At 40.8% G+C, this 23,864-nt stretch overlaps 2 protein-coding genes across 2 annotated transcripts in view; one reads left to right on the plus strand and one right to left on the minus strand.

Moving 5' to 3' along the window:
• Positions 1–3,879: 3,879 nt before the first annotated feature.
• Positions 3,880–6,489, minus strand: LOC308370411 (piggyBac transposable element-derived protein 4-like; the record flags this gene model as incomplete). Its single annotated transcript, XM_080845063.1, has 3 exons — positions 3,880–5,056; positions 5,145–5,477; positions 6,323–6,489. The coding sequence occupies 3 exons, from the start codon at positions 6,487–6,489 to the stop codon at positions 3,880–3,882; spliced, it is 1,677 nt and encodes a 558-aa protein (XP_080701189.1).
• A 17,222-nt stretch (positions 6,490–23,711) lies between these two features.
• The window catches only part of mecom (MDS1 and EVI1 complex locus), a gene marked incomplete at its 3' end in the record, with an annotated part of 170,959 nt that continues 170,806 nt past the window's right edge, over positions 23,712–23,864 (plus strand). The window contains exon 1 of the mRNA XM_080845316.1: positions 23,712–23,756. Coding sequence (XP_080701442.1) covers positions 23,720–23,756 — 37 coding nt within the window. The 5' untranslated portion in view covers positions 23,712–23,719. The remainder of the gene's footprint in view (positions 23,757–23,864) is intronic.

Raw genomic sequence — 23,864 nt, forward strand, 5'->3', positions numbered from 1 at the left:
GTGGAAATCCGTTGTCCTCTTCTTGAGTGAATGCAGTCAGTGGCTAGTTTAGCTCAGGATTAGCACCTACCTAGTCTGCTCACAACTTCAAGGCAACTTTCCTGCATCAACAGCCTTTAGCTTCTTTAGGTTCGTGTTGCGCATGAATATGTAGTCCCGTTGGGAAACGTGAAATACTCCAATGCAAATGTGTAATACTACTGTGTTAACTTAAAATACTTAACCGTTCTTAGTTAATTCAACATGCCTCAGGTTAGCAATGCAATCTTCTATTTTCGCTGTCAAACTCAAGTAGAGAAGTGAAGAAGAAAATCCAACGTCAGATTATATACCCAACAAGTGCCCTCTCGCTCGCCACCCTTCTTGAATCCGTGGTAGTGCGTGCCTCCCTTGCAATATTTTTCAATGCGTTTTCAGCTCAACTCAAAAGGTTCTACGCTTGCGCACGCATGCGTAAAACCCAGTTTGGAGTGATTTCGCAATCCTAGGGGAGGCACTGCCTACCCTGCCCATAGACTGCAATGCATCTGCCTCCCTTGACCGCACGTCCAATGTTCATTGGCTGATCACTGGGAACCGGAAATGCTCAAATTCAGCGATTTTGATAATAAAAATGCTCGAAATGATCGGAATCATGCAGAAATAACACAGATAACTAGAGAAATATGAATATTTATTTTATAATACATAAATATATATGATTATTATACAAAAAAAAAAAAAAAAAATTTAATATTTTTTTTTTTTACTTTTCAAAATGACAGGTGAGGCTCTGCCTCCCCTGCCTCCTATGACTGCACGTCCCTGCTTCTACACACTTCTACTTGACCTTTACGGCGAAAATGGAAGATTGCATTGCTAACCTGAAGCAGTTCTCAAAACTGGACTTGCAGTCCAAACGTGAAATAATTAATAATGGGAGACCAATGGCGGAGCTAAAATGTTTGCTTCAAAACGACGGGACCGAAGGTATTGACATTGCATTGGAGTGTTTCATGTTTTCCAACGGGACATATTCATGCAGAACACAAACCTCGCTAAAGGCTGCTAGGTGCAGTGGAGCCGTGAATGGATTAGGAGCTTGCGAGTGCAGTGCACCAACTTTAAATTATACCGGTCAGTAGAACATTTTGGTATTGTGTGCTATGTCTGTGGTGTTTAACTGTTTGCTTGTTAATACGTTGTGTAAATAAATATGTAAATGTCAACTTCGAATTCAAGTGTCCGAGTTGCAAAAAAAAAAGTAGCAAGCTAAGTTACATAAACCTGTCAAAAGTAGTTTGATACATTAGAAGCTACTTTCAGTTAAACAAACTGCATGCCAAGTCAATGCAATTTTAGGGATCAAACTGTCAGTCAGATAAAAACGGTTGAATGGATGAAATTCGTGTGTTCGTATGTTTGTGTTGGATGTCATTGACGTTGACAGGAACTTTTTCTTTGGATTACAAAGAAGGCATCTGAAAACATATTTAGTTTCACTCGTCGCACGGACTTTTCACTTTTTAACTTTCATCATCTTCAGCTGTATCTAAATATCAACAGCATTCTAGTTATCCAGTTGTCTAGAATCTGCATGCAAACTACCCATTTAAAAGTAGGGGAGAATTCATTTTAAATATATGAGCAGCGTCTGGTCTGGTGTACTTGAAATGACGATATCTATCTATCTATTTTCACTCGTCTCGCCTAAAGTGATGTACTGCTTATTTTGTGTGTTTAATGGCTGCAGGGAAGCCTGTTATGAATAAACATCAGAAAGGTCCAGGATAAATTAGCTTTCGAGGACGCTACTGCGGTACTTGATCAATAAAAGAGCTTAGCTACTGAAAAGTTACTTGGTTTTGTAAATAGCGACGTTACTGACAAATGTAGTGACGCTATTGCCCATCACTGCCGAGTTGTGTAAAAGGTTATATTTTCCCTAGACAAATTGAAATTAGCCATATCATTGGTGGGAGGGCTACATACGCTTCCTTGTAACGATTAATATCTTATTTGACACGGTGTAAAAGTTCAATTTCCACACCGATTGTACGTTTAACTGTCGTAAAAGTCAGTTAACTATTGAGCCGCATAACTTCTTGTAATAACTAGAATGCGTTTCGTGAACGAACTGCGAGAGTGTGCTTGCTCTGTTTTTCTCTCATGTTTGCTCGTTTATTGTGAAAGGGTCTAGTGTGTTCGTTGGCATAAAAAGTTAGTCTTCTCTTATAAGCCTAGTTAGTACATCTGATTAGAGCTAGCAACCATGAATTGCAGATTAAGGGGTCCCCTATCAGTGTTCATTTTGGCAGCTATTTTAGATTCAGTCTTAAGACAAAAATGCATGTTAGTTTTAGTCACATTTAGTCATAGTTATCCTTCTTAGTTTAACCCTTAGAACTCAGAGCGTTTTTTGTGATTTTTTGTATATCGGGCTTTAAACACATGTGGGAGGCCTTCAGAGAGGTCCGTATCTTATATCATTTTTCTCAGCAGAACCTAAGCAATATGATAATGTAGGGTGTGTTGTATTTTAACCAACTATATGAAAATGTCAGGGCAATGATCATGAAAAAAATGTGAGGTCCGATTCAGATTTTTTTTAAATAAATGAGTATAGACAATGTCAAATATACAGATTAAAGAGTTTTTATTGCCTAAATCTGTAAACACATTTGTTCTGAAACAAATTAAGTCACTGTCTTTGAAATAAACCTCACCAAAATGTATACATGGTCATATAGCAGCAGTCTGTTGTAGGCGTTTTTGGGAGGCTTCATAAGTAACCCATGAGATATGAAGGTTGTCACATACCCTTACACAGAAATGCAAGGTTATTTACAGATGGAAAAGATAAATGAACACTTATTTCATAAAAATCTAATTGAAATGTGCAATATAATTCTCAAAAATAAATAAATATGTTAATTTAACAACAATCTATTATAGGCGTTTTTTATATTTTTCATAAATAACCCATGAGAGATGATGGCTGTCACACACCCTTACACATAAATCCCAGGTTATTTACAGATTAAAAGCATACATTAACACTTTTGAAAAACAAATCTCATTAGAATGTGCAATATAATATCAAAAACAGATAAATATTCTCATATAAAAGCAACCTGTAATAGGCGTTTTCAGAATATGTCATAAGTAACCCATGAGGTATGAGGGTGTCACACACCCTAACACATAAGTGCAAGGTTATTTACAGATTGAAAGGATACATACACACTTATTTGAGCATATCTCAATTAAAAAAGAAATATACTTTTCATAAACAAAGAAATAATGTCATATAGCAGCAACCTGTTATAGGCATTTTCAGAATATTTCATAAGAAAAACATGAGGTATGATGGGTGTCACACACCCAAACACATAAGTGCAAGGTTATTTACAGATTGAAAGGATAAATACACACATATTTGAGTATATCTCAATTAAAAAAAGAAATATACTTTTCATAAACAAAGAAATAATGTCAAATAATTGAGCAGCAACCTGTTACAGGCGTTTTCAGAATATGTCATAAGTAACCCATGACGTATGATGGGTGTCACACACCCTAACACATAAGTGCAAGGTTATTTACAGATTGAAAGGAAAAATAAAAAAAATACTAATCACAATAAAAACTGCAATGTGAACTGGCAGCAACTGATAATATAAGAAATAATATCATGGGATAGGAATATATTGCAAATAGAACAAGAACGGCAATTCATAAAATAAACATTTGGAACGGCAATTCATAACATAACATATAACAATGATAGAACAGTAGATTGATCACTGTGTGTGTGTGTGTGTGTGTGTGTGTGTGTGTGTTTGTGTGTGATGTTTACATGAAGGTGTGTGTGTGTGTGTGTGTGTGCGTGTGAGTGACTTACACATGCCACTCCCTGAAACAATTTCGGCTCAGCTGCAGGCAAAGAGGCACGTCACAGGCCTCACATTTCCAGGGCGTGTCGGTGCGGATGCCTCGGTCAGCGCAAAGCTGGCATCTCTTGCGACCAACCGTTGCCCTGTTGGAGATGTCCCCTGGCTGTTCAATGCATGGCACGGGAAGATGACTTGTTTGCCTCTTCAGTGGCACTCCAGAGCTCTCCACCTCACACAGCTCTTTTACAAGCTGTAGGATGAAGGCCTTGTGAGTCAGGGCCCTCTGCTGCCTGGCCTTAGCCAGTTCCAAATGGAGGATGTAGGCGTTGGTGCTCGCGATGTCGAAGCAGTGCAGGAAGAGGGTGCGATAGGGCCGGCTCAGCCTCCTGTGTGTAGTGTAATACTGGATGAGCTGATCGGAGCGATCAACTCCACCCATGTATTTGTTGTACGCCACCACGGGAAGGGGGCACGGGACCTCGATGGTTCGGAGGCTTCCATCCCTGCTCTTCACTCTCCTCTTCGCAATTTCGCCGCCATGCGCTGCATGAATGGTTGAGCACATCGACACCTCCCTTGTGTCCATCCACTTCACGAAAACCAGCTTGCCATGCCTCAACCAGCGCAAAGTGCCCCGTGGTGTCTTCCTTGTAAGCAGGCCTCGACTGGGAGGACACCCCTTCCTCCCCTCCCTGTAGGTGCCGCAAGCGCCGATGTTCAGGGTCACCAGGTCATGGAACAGTGTGGGACTTGAGTAGAAGTTGTCTACGTATACGTGATACCCTGTGCCGAACACCGCTGGCTGCACCAGGTTCATCACTGCATCGTAAGACAACCCCTTCTCAGAGGTCCCACCTGTTTTCCCACAGTAAACAGTGAAGTCCACAGTGTAGCCGTTGCTGGAGTCAGCTAAGACAAACAGCTTCATGCCCCACTTGGTGGGCTTGCTCTTCATGTACTGTGTGATGCCCGTCTTGGCCTTTGTGGCAACCATCCTCTCATCCACTGCCAGCTCCCTTCTCGGATGGTACGCCGACTTGCAGGCCACTCTCATGTGGTCCAGCAGGGGCTGTGCCCGGTGTACCCGATTGTGGTGGGGTGTGCCCTTCTGGAGGTCGTTGGTGTGGTCCACCACCAGGTCGCTGAGGTGAAGGTTCCACAGCAGGGCCTGGAACCGGGCTCTGGGCATGACAGACCTTGGGAAGCTTAAATTCAGCACAGGGTCTGTGCTCCAGTAGTCCTCCACACACGGCAGCTTTACCAGTGTACTGCAGCACCCCCAGGAAGTGATAGAACTCCGTCAAGTCCACGTCAACCCACTTGTAGCTCTTATCAACTGCATTCACAGCAGCATACAAGTTGGTGGTGTTGCAAACTTGACGGACCACAGCAGGTGAAAAAAAAAGCTTGAAGAGCTCTCCAGGGGTGTGTTGGACAGTGGTGTCCACCTGTATGCCTGGGGTCTTCAGAGGCCTGAATCTCAGAGGTGGTGGAGCAATGTCCACATCCATCTCTGTTTTCCACTCCACAGCCAGAGTTGGTCCAGAGGAAGGAGCCTTTCTTTTCCTCCTTAGTGGTGGTTGGGCTTCAGACTGGTCACCTCTACAATACACACAAAGAAAAAAAAAAACAGTCATTTCCTGTACATGTAAAGCAACAAAATTGGGTGTGCGCTTTCAGCATCTGGCTGTCCAACACTGTTCATATGCAAATATTTGACCACTTTAGGAGTGGCATCATATATACACCTGTGTGCGTATGTATTGTGTAAAATAACTATTATAGCATCATATCCAACCATGCAGCGACAATGAAACTTTTCCTCAAAAACGTTATCAACAATACAGTTCATATTAGGCCCATCATTTCAAGTTATATCAGTGCAAGCATACACCCAACAACAATGCTGGAGTGTCTGCACTATCCAAAACACTGCTACAATACAGATGAAATGTTCAGGAAGGGGAGTGAAGACTGGACACACACACACACACACACACACAGTAGCCTTCATTTGGTTCAGTAAATTAGGCATGGCTACTACAGTAGTAGGCTATAGCTTTCACGTCAACAACGGACTGCTCAACATCTGAAATCATTTCAGACAGCCCACAAAACATAACCCCTAACACTAAACGAGGTAAAAGCAAGTAACCAAAACGGTTTATCATAAGCTTATTAGTTACACATCATCATGTAGGCCTACGTTTGCAAAACTACGACTGTCACCACTTGTCACTCGGTATGTCTACCTGTCAAGCCTTGAATCTGTCACTTCTACTTACAAATGCGACTCGCGGGAGATGCTATACTTCAGGCAGATGGGATTTGCTTTTCCAATAAGGGTTACACTCGGATGTCACTGTATGTTTATACTAAATTGAAATTGTCAAAACTTTCCCGCTATTTCGCCATCTATTTCGCTATCAAACGTATAACAAACTTACCTCAGACCAGACGAAGCAGCAGCAGCAGCAGGAGGAGGAGGCGGGATGTTCTCGTCTTCACTGCTCTCACTAAAACTTGACTCGGCGTCAACTTCTTCCTCGACCTGGATGTCGTCCCACATAGACAAAACGTCTTCCACGCTAAAAGCGTTACGTCCACGATTCATTTTCAATATTGTTGTGAGTGGATTTATGAATGAGTGGAGAGTTGATGGGTGGATAATGATAATGATATACAGCAGCCAGGACCAATACAAGCGACAAAGCTATGCTAACCGCGCCCTCTTTTGCCGCCTACTTCACTAGTCAGGAAACTCCTGCTCTGATCTACAAAAGTGTTTCCTGTGGATTGTCCACTTCCTGGATATGGTACATGTACTATCCTACAGTAATACAGATCAGTGGTCTGTCATATGAATGAATGGCATCGTTTGTTTTGGTTTGTCCACGCTGTTTCATGTGGCAATAAAATGACATCTGTAGCTTTTCGCTGCCGCGAATTCAAGTCATAACATTTAACAACATTCCGGTCGTGGTATTGTTTATGTTTTGTTTAAATAATGATAGTTTTATTTCTACTGCACCTAACCACACATACATGGAATCAAAATGAAGCCTGAAGTGTACTCTGTTGAAATATTCAAGAATGACTTCCTGATTAGGCGTTGCCTTTTAAACAAACGTGTCAGAGTGACGTCAGTCACATTTTGACGCGTCGGCGCGTCAATTGAGTTCTAAGGGTTAAGTCTAGTTTTCGAAAACTGAGCACACTACAATAGCTACGCTGTGTCCAGGTATCCTCAAACGTTTTTCAGGTAACCTTATGGTTCAAGGTCTCTCATGAATCATTACTCCCAGGACACGGGTTAATGTTAACTCACGCTATCGGTCCTCTCCAACCACATTAGCAACAAAATAAACTGGTGAGCTAACAAGTTAACCATTCTTTCAGTATAAGCTACTTTTGCATATCTACAACGTATAGGTCTAGGTAGCTTACGTTTAGCCCCGTACTCAGATATTACAGCTAGGATAGCTAACGTTACCATAGTAGGAATACAAGCCTTAACCCACTATATCCACACAAATAAATTCATGAATTACTTCAAAGGTTTACTTCACAACTTGAATTAAGGAAAATTAAAAAACTGCCAGTGGATACTCCCATGGATGGGAGACGTTAGCTGCTACGGCTAACTAACACTATCAGTTTCCATTAAAATTTCAGTCAGTACACTGAAAATGCTGCCATTCAACTCACCTTAACGAAGTGGAAATACGGTAAATAGGATAGAAACTGTAGTTACTCTTATTCTTTCTCAAAGTTGAATTGAGAGGGACAGAGAAATACGGTTCCTCTTATTCTTTTTCAAAGTTGAATTGAGAGGGACAGAGAAAATGCGGTTCCTTGGATTTGGCGGAGGTGTCAGTGAGAAGCACAGGTGCAAGCCAGTTTAATGAGCCTATTATGATGTCATAATGCACAGAGTTCTGCCATGCAAGTCTATGGAAAAAAAGGGGATGAAAAAGAGGAATAAAAAAGGAGTGGCAAGGAGTACCGCCACGAAAAGTCATAGCGGCTTGCACCGGATCGAGCCGGACATTTCGGTGTTTGAATGGCGTCTCTATCTCAAACGGGTGAGGAGTAGTTAGCTGCAAGAAAAACGGGGAGAATAAATAAATAAACTAGAATGCGTTTCGTGAACCAACTGCGAAAGTGTGCTTGCTCTGTTGCGGCCATGACCGAGAGAACAAGTGCCTTGGAATTGGGGCAGGTGTCAGCTCTCCAGCTCTCCCTGCTGGATGAGCATGCACAAATGAGTATGCACAAATGAGTATGCATGAGTGAGTATGCATGAGTGAGTAAACATGAGTGAGTATGCATGAGTGAGTATGCATGAGTGAGTATGCATGAGTGAGTAAACATGAGTGAGTATGCACGAGTGAGTAAACATGAGTGAGTAAACATGAGTGAGTAAACATGAGTGAGTACGCATGAGTGAGTAAACATGAGTGAGTATGCATGAGTAAGTATGCACGAGTGAGTATGCACGAGTGAGTAAACATGAGTGAGTATGCATGAGTGAGTAGAGCCCTGGTATGGAAGGTGTCTCTTAATATTCCTAGTTATACAGTTGAATGGAGAGGGACAGAGAGAGAAGAGGAACCGTGCGCAGGTGTCAGTGAGAGTTGCCAGTGAATCACAGGTGCAAGCCAGTTTAATGAGCCTATTATGATGTCATAATGCCTCAAAGTTCTGCCATGCAAGTCTATGGAGAAAAAAGGTGATGGAAAAAAAGGAATAAAAAAGGAGTGGCAAGGAGTACCGCCACGAAAAGTCATAGCAGCTTGCACCGGATCGGGCCGGACGTTTTGGTGTTTGAACGGCGTCTCTATCTCAATCGGGCGAGGAGTAGTTAGCTGCAAGAAAAACTACTAGAATAAAAAAAATAGTAAAAAACGAAGAACAATAGTGTGCTTCCCTTCGGGCAAGCACACTAATAAACTAGAATGCGTTTCGTGAACGAACTGCGAGAGTGTGCTTGCTCTGTGACAGAGAGAACAAGTGCCAATGAATTAAGATGTATTTACATCTACTCAATCAGTGTAGTGGGGCCTTCTTCCAATATATTTTAGCAAGCAACCAAGCTCAACCATTATATTTTGGCTCCACTGACGTTTAGACATATGAGGGTATCTTTGTTGTTCTGTTTTTGTTTGTTTGTTTGCTTGTTTATTGTGAAAGGGTCTAGTGTGTTACATTTGGTCATAGCCTAATAGTTCCAGAGTCTCGTTATACTGACTTACTGAGCTAAGTGAATTGTTGAAATTGTTATCTTGGTAAAAGGAAACATCTCTGCAACAATATTGGAATGAATGCGGTTACATAGCCAGCTTTACTTAAAGTTTATTGTAAGATAGGCCTATATGTTAGACTTAATGCAGTTAGAGTTAGACTGTAGGTCTAGTATCAAACGTAAGCAACACTTTTACTGTATAGCTAGAGAGCACGTGTATCACATTGGTTTATAGTCTGTCAAATTAGTTCTAGTTATTGGTGTTCGTTGGCATAAAAAGTTAGTCTTCTCTTATAAGCCTATAGTACATCTGATTAGAGCTAGCAACCATGAAAAACCTCTTCTGAAACTAAGAAGGATAACTATGACTAAATGTGACTAAAACTAATATGCATTTTTGTCTTAAGACTGAATCTAAAATAGCTGCCAAAATTAATACATCTCAGTGTTCATTTTGGCAGCTATTTTAGATTCAGCAGCTATTTTAGATTCAGTGCATATTAGTTTTAGTCACATTTAGTCATAGTTATCCTTCTTAGTTTCAGTCTAGTTTTCGAAAACTGAGCACACTACAACAGCTACATCCTCAAACGTGTTTCAGTTAACCTAATGATTCAAGGTCTCTCATGAATCATTACTCCCAGGACACGGGTTAATGTTAACTCACGCTATCGGCCACAACAAGTTAACCATTCTTTCAGTATAAGCAACTTTTGCATAGCCCCGCACAGCTAGGATAGCTCACGTTACCGTAGTAGGAATACAAGCCTTAGCTCACTATATCCACACAACTAAATTCATGAATTACTTCACAGGTTTACTTAACAACTTGAATTAAGGAAAATGATCCCCCGTTACGGCTAGCTGAAACTGCCAGTGGATACTCCCGTTACGTAGTGTTAGTTAGCCTTTAGCCCCGTACTCAGATGTTACAGCTGCTTAACACAGCTAGGATAGCTCTGCTTAACACAGCTAACGTTACCGTAGTGGGAATACAAGCCTTAGCTCACTATATCCACACAACTAAATTCATGAATTACTTCAAAGGTTTACTTCACAACTTGAATTAAGGAAAATGGCGTCTCCAACGTTAACGTAACGTTAATTTATATGTTAGCTGCTACGGCTAACTATCAGTTTCCATTAAAATGTCAGTCAGTACACTGAAAATGCTGCCATTCAACTCACCTTAACGAAGTGGAAATACGGTAGCTAGGTTAGAAACTGTAGGTCCTCTTATTCTTTCTCAAAGTTGAATTGAGAGGGACAGAGAAATACGGTTCCTCTTATTCTTTTTCAAAGTTGAATTGAGAGGGACAGAGAAAATGCGGTTCCTTGGATTTGGCGGAGGTGTCAGTGAGAAGCACAGCTGCAAGCCAGTTTAATGACCCTATTATGATGTCATAATGGCAGGGAGCTCTGCCATGCAAGTCTATGGAGAAAAAAGGGGATGAAAAAGAGGAATAAAAAAGGAGTGGCAAGTAGTACCGCCACGAAAAGTCATAGCAGGTTGCACCGGATCGAGCCGGACATTTCGGTGTTTGAATGGCGTCTCTATCTCAAACGGGCGAGGAGTAGTTAGCTGCAAGAAAATCGGGCAGAATAAATAAAGAAAACTTAACGATAACAATACTGTGCTTCCCTTCGGGCAAGCACACTAATAAAGAAAACTTGACGATAACAATACTGTGCTTCCCTTCGGGCAAGCACACTAATAATCGTTTAAAAGTAATAGTATTAGACAATAAAACATAACGTTTTTTCAGTTCTGGTGAGATGACAATTTTTAAACCATAAGCATATATACATGTATGATGTATAGGCTACATTTCTATTTTTTTTAAACAACTAGAGATCGGAATGACGTAATCACTTCCGGTTTCTGTGCCTCACCAGCTGTGAACCTCACCGCACGTCACTGGCAGCAGTGTTGATTAATCAGCGGTCAGACTCACCACTGTGCGTTCACGAGAACGACCTGCATGCACCCTCTCTCATCGCCTGTCTCACTAAATACATACACGGAGACGGCAGTTGCAACACATGTAGGCCTTAATGACTTACTTAGTAAAAAAAAAAAAAAAAAAAGCTGGGAAAAAAAGACATCAAGGCTTAATATTACAACGGTTGTGTAAGAAAACTGCTACGATATATGATGTCTTAAATAACATGATTATAAGGTGGATAAACGTACCTGTCAGTAACCGAACTCGATCCTCTATCTTCTCTGAATGAATGACTGTCACCAACGGTCATAACCTAGACTTTAACGTGAGACCACGCTTCGAACACTTCTATTGCATGTTGTTTTAATGACGCATTACAGCCACCTGCTGTTCTGGAGTACATCTGAACGTGAAATTTTCACTTTCAATCAATGTGAGAAAAATGATAACATCCAGCATCTACTATGTTAGCAAACAGAATGTAAAACAATCGTGTTGCATATACCAGATTAATTAGTGTCAAATCAAAGACCCCCCATTTCCATTTTTTTCAGTGTAAGGAGGGAGCACTATGCACATCCATAGGGTAAAGAGCCTGGTTATACTGTATACGATGGTTTAATAAGTTAATGAGGTCTCATGTTAGACAGATTAAGAAAAGAAGATTTATTAGTCTGCACTATTTTTGCAGATTGTTTTATTTTTTTATTACGAGGGTCTTGAAGATTCTGAGATGGAATAATGACGACTGACTAGATTGAATTGACCATCCAGACACCAGATGAGAATTTATACACATTATTTCCTGTAAAAATAATCATAGTGATAGTATACACACATGGACACGGAACTGAACTATTTAGACTCATACACGCACACGGATCAGAAACTGACCTGTTGGTTCTCAATTCATATATTTAAGAAGCAGTCACTGAGATTTGCATCTCGGAAGTGATTTTCTGTGTATTTTTATTTGTTTTTCTAAAGCTCTATTTAGTTTTATTTAATTTAGTTTCATATACGTTTTTAGCACTGTGTTATAACATTGCTGTTGTAAAGGCAATAAGAGCTGTCTGTTCAACATCTCTCGTCTCACATCTCCTTTTGTGAGTTAGTCAAGGCATACCACTCCCCGAACCTAGGTAGATACTAGTACCTCTACTAGTACCCCTGGTTAGGGCTACAGGCGATACACTTAGCTGCCTGTACCTCGGTTTGGGCATTCATGCCATTTTTACTGGTTTTAGGACACGTTGTAGAATCAGTTAATCAGAAGCAGTTTTGGAATATTTGTATTTTTCTTACAGAAAAAGTCAGTAAGGTATAATCCTGGATCTAATGTTTCTGAGGTGTAGACTGGAAATGAAGCGATAAACTACAGGCTTGAAGAAATATCTGATCTGGACAGGTGGAACTTACTAAGGAGTCTTATTTATGGAGAATAATGATGATGAAAATTCTCTCCAGAGACAGATCAGACAGACTTTTATACAATAACTCACTGGCCGATATTTGACATGTTATCAGAAAGAGGATAGGTACTGTACACATAACAACTGTTAACGTATGCCATATAGACTGTATCAATAGCTTTATGTTAAATAAATATGTAGTCTTATCAGTGAGCCATGTTTACAATATTTGTCTGTATTATTTTGACTATTTGACTGTTGACTTTTCAGTTATTAATGTGCAGAAATAGCAGTACTGTCCAGACATAAAGATAAAAGTTTTTTCTGTGGGAGTGTCTATATCTGAACTGCTAATCTCAACATTCTGAATGACCTGTCACTAATCCAGGAGTTTTCACTCGTGCTCCTGGAGCCCCCTTGCCCCACCTGTCTTCTATCCATTTCCTGCTCCAACCAGGCAGTGTCATTAAAATGCTCTCCTCTAGAGTGCCACGGAGAGTTCCCTCAGGTATTTGGAGCAAGGAAAAATTAAAAATATGCAGAGCAGTGGGGTCAAGTGCAAGACTGAGAACAGCAGAACCATTCACTTCTGCTTGTAATGAATACGTGGGGTATGTGTAATGCCAAATTTAGTCAAGTCACTGTGGATTGTGAAAGACACTTAAGTAAGATGTGACAGTTTCTTAATTTTTTTTTGCCAGCCTTAAAGAGATTGATCTCTGAACAGCGTATTACCAGACCATCTGATCTGTCATGAAAAGGTCTCATAAAAGAAGACTTTGGCTCCCTCAGGTGGCTGCAGTGTACATAATATGGATGCATACAGTACTGTAGATTGTCTGACCTCACTGATTGAGTATTGAGGACATGGAATTGCAATGTACTTTTTTAGCAGCATGCTGAATATGTGGACCTAAGACCAAGACAGTATGACATATAATTAGTTAATTAATCAAGTCCAACTACTAAATTACATAAGTGGTGGGAATATACATGAATGCAAAACTTTTTGGGATGCATAAAATTGTATTTATTGTACAAAGTTTGTGGTTATTTGTGTGATGTGTGTGGGTGCATCCTTTCTTATCTTCTTCTGTTCCTATTATCTATTGCTCTCCATGCAGGAGACACTGCTTCATTTCAATCTTTGTTTGGAACTGTTTTAGTTCCTTCTCTCTTTTTTTCTTTTCTGTCAGCTCTTCCTTCTCTCTCTTTTTCTTCTCTACCATCACTTCCTTCTCTCTCTTTTTCTTCTCTACCAGCTCTTTCTTCTCTCTCTTTTTCTTCTCTACCATCTCTTCCTTCTCTCTCTTTTTCTTCTCTACCATCACTTCCTTCTCTCTCTTTTTCTTCTCTACCAGCGCTTTCTTCTCTCTCATTTTCTTTTCTGTCAGCTCTTCCTTCTCTTTCTTTTTCAGTTCCATCAGTGCCTTCTCTATTCTCTTATTTTCCTCTTTTGCCCTCTTCTTCTCCAATTCCAACTTTCTCTTGTCCTCACAGGCCGCTCTCCTCATCGCCTCTTTGAGATGCTTTTCTTCCTCTTCAAGTTGCCTTTTCTCCTGTTTCTCATAAGCCTTCCGCTCGCTCTCCAGGAACTTCACCATCTGTCCTCCTTTCTCTTCCTCCTCCTTCAGCAGCTTAGAACATTCTTGCAAATCTCTTTGGAGTTGAGCTCTCTTTCTGTCTATCGATGTATCTAATGTTCTGCTGTTTATTTTGATTTCCTTCTCCTCAAATAGGAGGTATTGTATGATGTACTCCCTCTGCTCTGGTGTCATGTTTTTTTCCATTCTATTAAAATAAGCCTTCCTTCGCTCCAGGTTGTCTTGGTCCTCCTGCAGGTACATCACCTCCTCCTTCTCCACACGTGTCAGATCCTCCAAATGGTGTTGGGTGGCCATTTTAATCGCTCTGAGATACTCAGTAATGCTCATTTGAGCCATCTCTTCCCTGATAATGTCTTTTTCACAGATCTGAAGACAACGATAATCAGATATCAAACACAGACAGACATATGACCATAATGTTTATGCTGTAGTGTCCAAATGTCATATTCATTTAAAGAAGAATGGAAAAGATCGACTTACCACATGGGGTTTAGGATGGTGTGAATGATCACCACTGGAACTCATCTTCATATAAAATCTAAAGAGAAAATGTGATACATTTTGTTAATCAAACACTACTTGGGAGATTACAATGAAAAAAAGGTTTATATACTTCGGCTGGATATAGATGGATATGTTTTTCTACACTCACAAAATAGACCGGAGAGGTCTTATTGCTTTTCAATCCACTTCCTAAACATATAAATATATCATTCATGTACTTTTAACCCACCACAAACTTAATTGCCGTATTTCTTCTTGTGTTGTTTCTTAAAGTCCTTTGTCTTGCTGTCCTAAACTTCATTAACTTTGCATGTGAAGCATTATGGGCTTTTAATCATTTTCGATAGAATTACATCATTGTTTCGTTGCCGATGCAACGAATGACGTCACAATCAGTGACAAGGACGACAGCAAAGACACGTAGTCTACAGTATTCCAAGGCTCTGCTTTCACTGGCATCCAAAACAAATGATATCGTTATACATGATCGCTTTTTTTAACTTCTAATAATAGTATTACCATTGTAACTACTGCTACAACTACTACTACTGTTATTATTTATAATAATAATCATCATAATAAGAAAAATCAAAATAATATGAATAGGTTAACATGCGATCAGTTGGTAGGCTACATTTTGCCCATTCACATATAAATTCTCCCTTTGGCTATATACAGCCCTAGATTGTTGGAATAAGCGTAGGCTATATGATCGTGACCTCTAGTGCATTCTTAAATCCTTTCATTAAAAAATGAGAGACGAATCGATGGAACTCTCTATCACAGTTTCCAGTGGTAACACCTGCGTTTGGCACCCCCCTATGGTTTTAAAGGGACATGGCTGTGAGATTCAGAGTGTTGTGCTTTGTTGCCATGCTGGAACGAATTATGAATAAGTTTACACAGGTTTGTGTAGGGTTACATTCTCGTGTGACACCTTTAAACGTTTTCGGCATCTTTGTTGAGGATTTCAATTACTACATTTAGAGGGAAAATAACGGAAAACAAAAAATAGACTCCATGTTGGTTTACTTGATTTATTTTTTTGTGATATCAATGTGTATAGATCATTGATTTGTATATCACTGCTACTCTCGATCCTGCACATAAAGGAAAGGAAAGTTCGTATGTATTTTAAAAGCACCAACACATTTACCAGCACCTGCAATTTAACCAAACGTTGCATATTCAGTGTTTGGGAGGACGTGATATGGATTGGATAATGATATTACCTGTGTCCAGCACCTGGTCCCAGCTTGAGTTGTATGTGCATACTTCGATTCGATTCAAATGTATTTATTTATAGCTCCAGTGACATTGAAAATAGTCTCAAGACGCTTTACAGAGTCCAGAGCCTAAACCGACTAAAGCAAGCACTTAGGCCACTTCTTACCTTTATTTTCTTTTTTGTAATCTTCTCAAGCAACAGATGTCGCATAGTTATTCTGTTTGGGGCATACTTTATAAACACAATCATAGCTTTTATAGTTAGAATAGCCTAATTATTATGAATTGATTGTTTGTAAAAGTACATTTGTACTTTGATACGCTGTATTGTTTATTTCATTCTGCTTTTTTTAGTGTAATGTTTTTCTAATGTTTTATAAGTTTGCTAAATCCCATAACCAAGTCAAATGAAGACCCACATAACTGATATCGTGTTTGCGGGTGGGATCTGTTTCGAAAATACTACCCTAGCTCAAATTTGATTGCTAAAATGGACAGCAATGCTCTATGGCTTACCGCTCTTGATTATGCAAATCAAGTAGGCTATGCTGTTGTGGCTTGAAATTGATCAGTTGAGCCTAGGCTAGTTAATCACAACGTATAAGCAGCTTTTATTCACAATTTGATAAAATACATTATAATATGACACACATAGCCTACTGTATATTTTTTTAATTATAAATACACCTGCACATAATTTCGCGCTGAATGACCCCCCCCCCCCCCCCCCCCCCCTTCTTTTGCACCATCCTTAACACGGGATATAGCCTACAACCTTTAAGTGTAGCCTACTTTCAGCAGGTCAGATCTGATATTCGTGAACGTAAGTGCTTTTGCAGTTAAAAGCCCGCCCTACATCGCCCGTGAAGAATGTTTTTTTTTTTTTTTTTTTGCGGCAGGTAGCGCGCCGATGCACTATGACACATGGGCCCACAGTAAGCGCAACGAGGCAACCTGAAAATTGAAGCCACATTTTTACAGCCCGGTTGGATTTATTAAATCCGAACGGTTTCGCACTTTGAAATGATATCTGTGCAACTGTGCAGTCGAGCAGCGAGACGTGAGCGCGTGTGTGTGTGTGTGTGTGTGAGAGAGAGAGAGAGCTTGTGGGCGTGTGTGTGTGTGTGTGTGTGAGAGAGAGAGAGAGAGCGTGTGTGCGCGCTCCTGAGAGGGTGTTCAGAGAGATCTATCCCTGCTGTCTGATCTCCGAGAATGTGGACAGAGTTTACGCTCTCTGTGGGCTGTGGTATTTTCTCCATGAGTTTTATGTGTCAAAGACTGAATAAGTGGTCTAATCCATCCTCTTACTTTAAAGCCGCATTATGCAAGTATTTTCACCTTTGGTTTGCAAGGGGGTATGTGGTAAAACTTTGTACCCGTCAGATCTTACTGGCTGGCATTTCAAAATATAATATATTAGACAGATGTACTATCTTTAGCCATATCTTACGGGCTAGAAGATGCCTTGATGTGAAGTAAATGGTTTGTAATGTAGGCGACTCTGTTCTAAGATTGAAACTGAATTAGGACCAGACTGGTAGGATATAAACTACATCTAGGCAAGGTAATGCCTTTTTAATGATTTTAATCAATTTAGTTGTTGACTTATTTGTTGGTTAAAACGTTACCTCTTGATAATGAGCTGAAATATAGCCTATCTTGCATGACGAAAAGTCACTGGTTTGGTGCCCTTACGATTCCTCACAATTATGTTGCATTGACTGTTGAGACGACAATCATATATTTTGCCTCGACATTTAGGTGTCTGTCACATTCTAATGCTGGTGACTCTTTGCACATGCATGCATCTCAATTAAAGCGTACCCCTAGCTTTGTAGGATTACATTATGTGGTTTGGCTTCCTGGTATTCTGAAATCAATTAAGCTTAATAGAAAGAGTTGAATAATTTGTTTCTTACATGTGATGGGATTAACTGATAACTAAGTATCCAAGGGCATGCATTTGTTCCCTTTCATAAATATCCGATCATGTTCAATAGTTTGTTCCATTCTGTCTTTACTACAGTCTTCTGGTTCCCATGTGAACTCAGTGGTCATCAACTGGAACCAAACTTAGTTTATTTAAACTATCTCAAGCTTACTGAAATCACAACTCAGAACAGGGGTCTATTTATATTCATACACACAGTTACAGACTAATGCTCAGAATAAACTTCTGCAGTGCTGCCGTGGCATGTCAGTAGTACTGCAATCCAGTTAACCATTCATTTAGACGGGCTGAGGCCGGGAACTGACGCGCATCCCACTGTCCGTCCTTACTGGAAATCGCCATAACTCTTCCTGATCGAGTGTCCAAATCGATTACTCGTCAGATATCTTCTTGCTTGAGGAGCGGCGTACGATGGGAAAGTCGATCGCAATGGATGAGCCGACCAAGTCTGGGGGCCTAAACTGAGCAGACGACCCTTCCTCTCTCGAGTGCTTCGGGAATAAACTACTGCCGGTTAGAGCGCTCTCGGCCACTCATACAGCCATAAATATGTCGGTGGATTGTCTCGGGAGCGCATCGTAATCTGCCAGTGCTCGACGGACTGCCGGGAATCACGGTTGCAAATGGACTCTTCTCTGCAAATTCACGCCAATCAACCCAATTGACTACGCGCCAGCGGGTTTCAACAGTTGTCTCAAGTCTTTTTGAAACCATTCCCTTTCTATTTGCTATTGTTGACCGGGCGCAGCTCTCTGTGCACCTACCTACAGCTTCTCTTGTGCGAAGTGAATCAAAACCATTTTCACGCATATATTTTATTAAAACATACGTGGGACAGTATACCTTGCATGATGCGGTGTTTTGAGATCGAATGTCGGACACTAGATGGCAGTAAAACACAAATGATTGCAAATTGCCCTGGTATCACTAAAGCACTGGTGTATGAAGGGGGAAGTATGTGGGCCGTTCACAATTCTGAAGGCTGTCTAGTCCTTTTAAACAGCGTTTTCTGTAATTCATCCACAAATATAGTATTTCATACTTAAATCTTGATTTGTGTGTGCGGGTATTGTAGGTTTATATGACATTCCTGGCCAACTCTGCGCTCAGTTGATGATTCCACATATCCATTCAAGCTCTAAAATGATAACTTGTGTGTGCACATTCTCCGTGTGCCAGTGGATATTCTTGGATCCTACAGATTCAAAAGACGAAAGCTGAAACCTTATTTTTAAAAATGTGATTCTATTAACACTCAAAATCTTGTCTGGGTTTACAGCAGTTGGGGACAACCGTTTGCTTCACATTACGCTTGTTATGGGCCGTCTACCAGTTCAACTTTGGCTGTTTTATTGCTCTCCATTAACATTGCAGAGAACAGGCAAAAAATCTGGATCTGATGCAAAAATGTGATGTAGAACAGGAATGTCCTGCAAAACATTTAACTTTCACTTGACCCCCAGTGTCCGCGAAGGCGTGCACAATGCCACTTTCTTCTCAGTGTCATTTGTTTGTAATGTTTTAAAACATATTCGGTGGCATAGGCCCACGAATGTGCATCTAAAACGCCACTGTATAACTTCAAAATAGGGAGGTATGAATTGAATTCTTTCAGTCAGTCAGTGACGAGGATTTATGAGTTATTCTGAAAGGACTGTTATTACCGATGCAATGCTCCTCGTCCAGTCTATGGTTCATCAGAATCATGCCTCATGATGTGAGAACGTTAATGGGAGTCGAATGCTCTCACCAGGAGACCGCTGCATGTGGCGTCCCGGCTTGGCATCTTTTCTGCTCCAACGAGCCGGCGGCTTCACTCATCTATTCAAAAAAATCGAGCAGCACGCAATCCCATCCCACTTTCCCCGCGACCGATACAATAAACCCTGCGCTTGACTGTCGAAGGCTGCTGGAGTAACAGCAAGTTGCAGAAACATGACACATTTTAAATATTTGTCTTTTTTTTTACAATGGAACTACATCATATAATTTAGATATTTTTGTTTATAGCTTACTTATTCATTTGAACCTAAATCTTTATTTTAACATATTCTAATCCATGTCTTAAATGTTTTACCAGAAGTTGTGTTGACAGGTCTATAGTCAGTATTTTAATATTGATTTCAAATTCGTTACATTTTTCCACGGCTACACTAAATATTACTTTGCTTCAACTGTTTTTGTGGAATTTGTTGAACACAGTTACGTCGCTCTGCATTTTACTTCCCTTGCATGCCTTTAATTGTGTAAAAAAACTGAACACATATGTTAATACTGCAAGCGGAGTAGCAGGGAGGAAAAGTGTCGGTTAAATGCGCTCGGCAAATTCTCCAGAATATCACAGCTGATGGCACTTGGATGTGCGCTCGACACTTTAATATCGAACGTCGGTTGAAAAGTAAACAGTGGTCAGCGACCAGAGATGATTTCTGCTTTCTGGAGTTAAAACCCTAATAAGTATTATATGAGCTGTATGTACTTTGCCTGTGACCACAGCGCATGCGGTTTTCGGAATGTTTCCGCTTGTTTCAAACGAAAAGGCAGGAGAGACGGAGAGGGAGCGCAGGGGAGGAGAAAGGGAAAGCAGTGAGAGAGAAAGTGAGAGGGAGTGTGCGAGTTGGAGGGGCAGCGGTCTGTTGGCCTGTTCACGGGTCTTCTCTCTCTTGGTCCTCCAGAGAGGGGCACCCTCTTGCCGGAGTATATGCGTGTTCGTTCACTCGCCGTGGCCGGTCTGCGGTCCCGGGATCCTGCTCAGTCTCCTGGCACAATATTTTCACTTCAGACATTATGAATTATGAACAATTGAAAAATGGCAGGAAATGATGCCAATATAATTATATTAATTAAATAGCTGGGGTGAAAGAACGGTCGTAAAAACGAAGTTAGTGTAGAATTGCTCTCTTGAATGTTCTTGGCGGAACATTTTTTCCCCAAATGCGAAAGGATGTGACAGAACCACTTACATTCAAACTGTAGGAGTGTACATACTCTTAAAAATTATAATAAGTTACAGTTCTAAGCTACTGTTAGTCAGGTCATGGTTTTATTGTATCGTTTTTTTGCAGCTTCTGAATATTTTATAAAGAACAGGATAATACGTTATCAAGTGCTAGGCCAATTGAAAAAAATCAGTGCTTTCAAACAATAAGATGATTTTGTGTTTTCTTTTATGAAAACAAATGTACAGGTATTTTCTCTTCATATGTGGTTATAGTATTAAGAAACACTTTTATATATATATATGAATTTCAAATTTTAAAACCTATAATAAAGATATTAAAATATCAAGTTATTTAGGTTATTGTTAGGTAATCCTACAACATCTATGTTTTGGTCATCGTCTGGTTGTGTGAGACTTTGAGGAGTGCCTGGCTGGACGCGGCCCGATGAGAAATATCCCCGTTGATCACTTGATTGATTACCTCGCGCAAAGGTCACGCGGGCGCGGCGTAATTTCCTTGCGCCTCCAGGCTCTCTTTTCACTCTCGGTCTGGCTCGAGAGCCCCCCGAGTTTACAAATTATGTTTTTAATTTAACCCTTGCAGCACCGCCCAAACATGAGGGTGTTGTACAGAGATAGGCTACACACACACACACAAATGTTTTATGACTGTTATTAATAGTAGCCAACCCAGACTCACAAAACAAGTAATGAATATAATTAGGTAAAGATAATAATGGTACAGTGTAAATTGCGTGCCCCCTCTGTTTGGTAGGGTTCATTTTAAAGCCTGGGATGGGCTAATAATTTAGCGGTGCCACCGAGGGCCCTGAACCCAATTAATGTCTCGTAATTACATCCCTCAGGTTCAGCCCATGATACTCTCGACTTGCACCGGTGTCTCGATGCTAAGCCATTGGGGTCGGGGTGAACATCATATGTTTTCAGAATAGCGTGTGTGTGCTGGGAGGGGAGGGGAGGGGTACAGTTGAGTTATAGCGAGGAATAATCGAGGGAATGAATGAAATACCTCCTCTTCCATTTAGGCAAATTGGAGCGCGGTGGCTGAGCCCTGCAGCACGCGCCCCGTACTGTACTGCCAGCCCCGAGCCGTGGCAGTGGAACTCGTTCATATCCTCTCCCCCCCCCCCCCCCCCCCCCCCCCCCCCTCTTTCGGTTTGACACAACAGAGAAAGACAAGGGGAGACGGGAGCGGAGGCTGTTCAACCATGCCAATTTCTGTATTTTAAATTTTTTTAAGAAATCAGGCACCATAGGTTTTCTGACTGTCCATTTGCGGGGCATGACTCCAAGACACGTCAGAATTAAACACGTCAAATTACAAGTGAGAAGACGAGAAACGAGAAAAGTTGTATAATTTACTTAATGGGACGACTAGAATAAATGAAGAAAAAAAAATGAAATTCTTCAACAGTTTGCTTCATACAGTATATAGGGCCTTAACTAGATAGCACTTAACATGAGAGGCTGCACCTTCTGATTTTGATCACAGGAGGTCTCATTGAGGGCAGTGCCTCAAGTGCAGGTCCACTCCAACAGCAATTGAAGAATACAAGAGTTCAGAAGACTGTGGATAGGCCTAAGGGCTACCAGCAAGAAATAATCTAATAAGAAAAACTGTCTTTATTGTTTTCTTTCAGTAGATATTGTAGAAACAGTTTAAAGAAAAGGGGTGTCCACTCGGACCTCCCTCGGCTCCATCCAGGCGTGATGATGTCATGACGTTATTGAGTCCTTCTGAAAATACTTTTGAATCGATGGGCTACACCGCACAGGGCACGCGACCCCCTAAGAGGTTCACGGGCAAGGTCAACATGATGTCACACGGCCCTAATTAATGAGCATTTAACTTAAAGACCCTCAGTGACTAATAAAGTCACTCACTTGGACTGCTGAAATTACGAAAAATGCAGCTAATAATAACAGCAAATAATTATAATAATAACGATAATAATAACAACAATTAAATAATAATAATAATACAAAGAACAAGAGCATAAATGTTGAGTTGTGTCTAAAATTATTCTGCCGTTTTTATATAAATGTTGAATGCAGAAGATGCTGAACGTTTTTTTGTTGTACATTTCAAGAGAGGCATCACCCAGCCGGGACTCATTCATCAAGCGTTTTCCCCATTAAGCACTTTTTCCCACCTCCGATTATCACACCTTATTAGAGCGCTGTTTTAAACGCCGAAAGATCATTTATTAGGATCCAGGGACATTTCGGGGGATTGCAATTTAGCCCGCGAGTAATGGAGCCGCTGCGTGCCGCACGGCAATGGACATTGATTCGGGGTTGCTACTTAACAGATTAATAATTGTCACTGCTGCCAAAAAGAGGAAAGTACAAAAAAAAAATCAAAAAACCTCGCCTCTGACTGCACACGCGCCGGAGAGGGAAGAGAGAGAGGTGTATGAGTGGGGTGTGTGCACTTTCAGTTTTCATTCAATCGGGATTATTCATAATGATGGTCAAATCACAATTAAAATGTATAAAACTTTAATAAAACGGATTTTTACATCTGGTTAGTTTGCCCGAACAATGATTAATGCGTTTCAATTGAAATGGATGAAAGTCCAGCGTGCTTGAGCCTCCAGAGCGCTCCATTATAATTAATGTCTTCGGTTTGCTCGTGGACCCGGGGGTCGCAGACGGCTTCGACTCGAGCTCAGTGATCTTTGAAGATCTGACACCGAAAAGAGGGATCTTGCAGCGATTGCCATCTGACAAGATCAGTAATAGCGAGTGTGATAAATCGGTGCAAACTTTTTTGGCGGCGCCTGCCAGTTTGAGGAGGGGGGGCTGTGCGCATGTGCGAAGGTGTCCAAACTGACAATGCTGGAGAGATAGCGAGTCCGGATTGAGAATAAGAGAGAGTAAAGAAGGACATAGAAGAAAAAAAAAAAAAAAAAGGAGGGAAAAGGATTCCAAGAAGAAAAAAAGTACATACTCAAACAAACCAACCCCGCGCCGAAAGAGCCGGCACCATGAGGTCCAAAGGCAGGGCTCGGAAGCTGGCCACGGGTAGGTCCAAATATCCGCTTTCTTTTCCATTTTCAATCTGCCATCTTGTGCATGTGAGTCTCAATTCTACGCAATGTCGGCACTTAAAAGGCAACAGCCTTCGCTGTT

Source organism: Sprattus sprattus (assembly GCF_963457725.1).
Source record: "Sprattus sprattus genome assembly, chromosome: 9".
In the NCBI taxonomy this organism is placed as follows: Eukaryota; Metazoa; Chordata; class Actinopteri; order Clupeiformes; family Clupeidae; genus Sprattus; species Sprattus sprattus.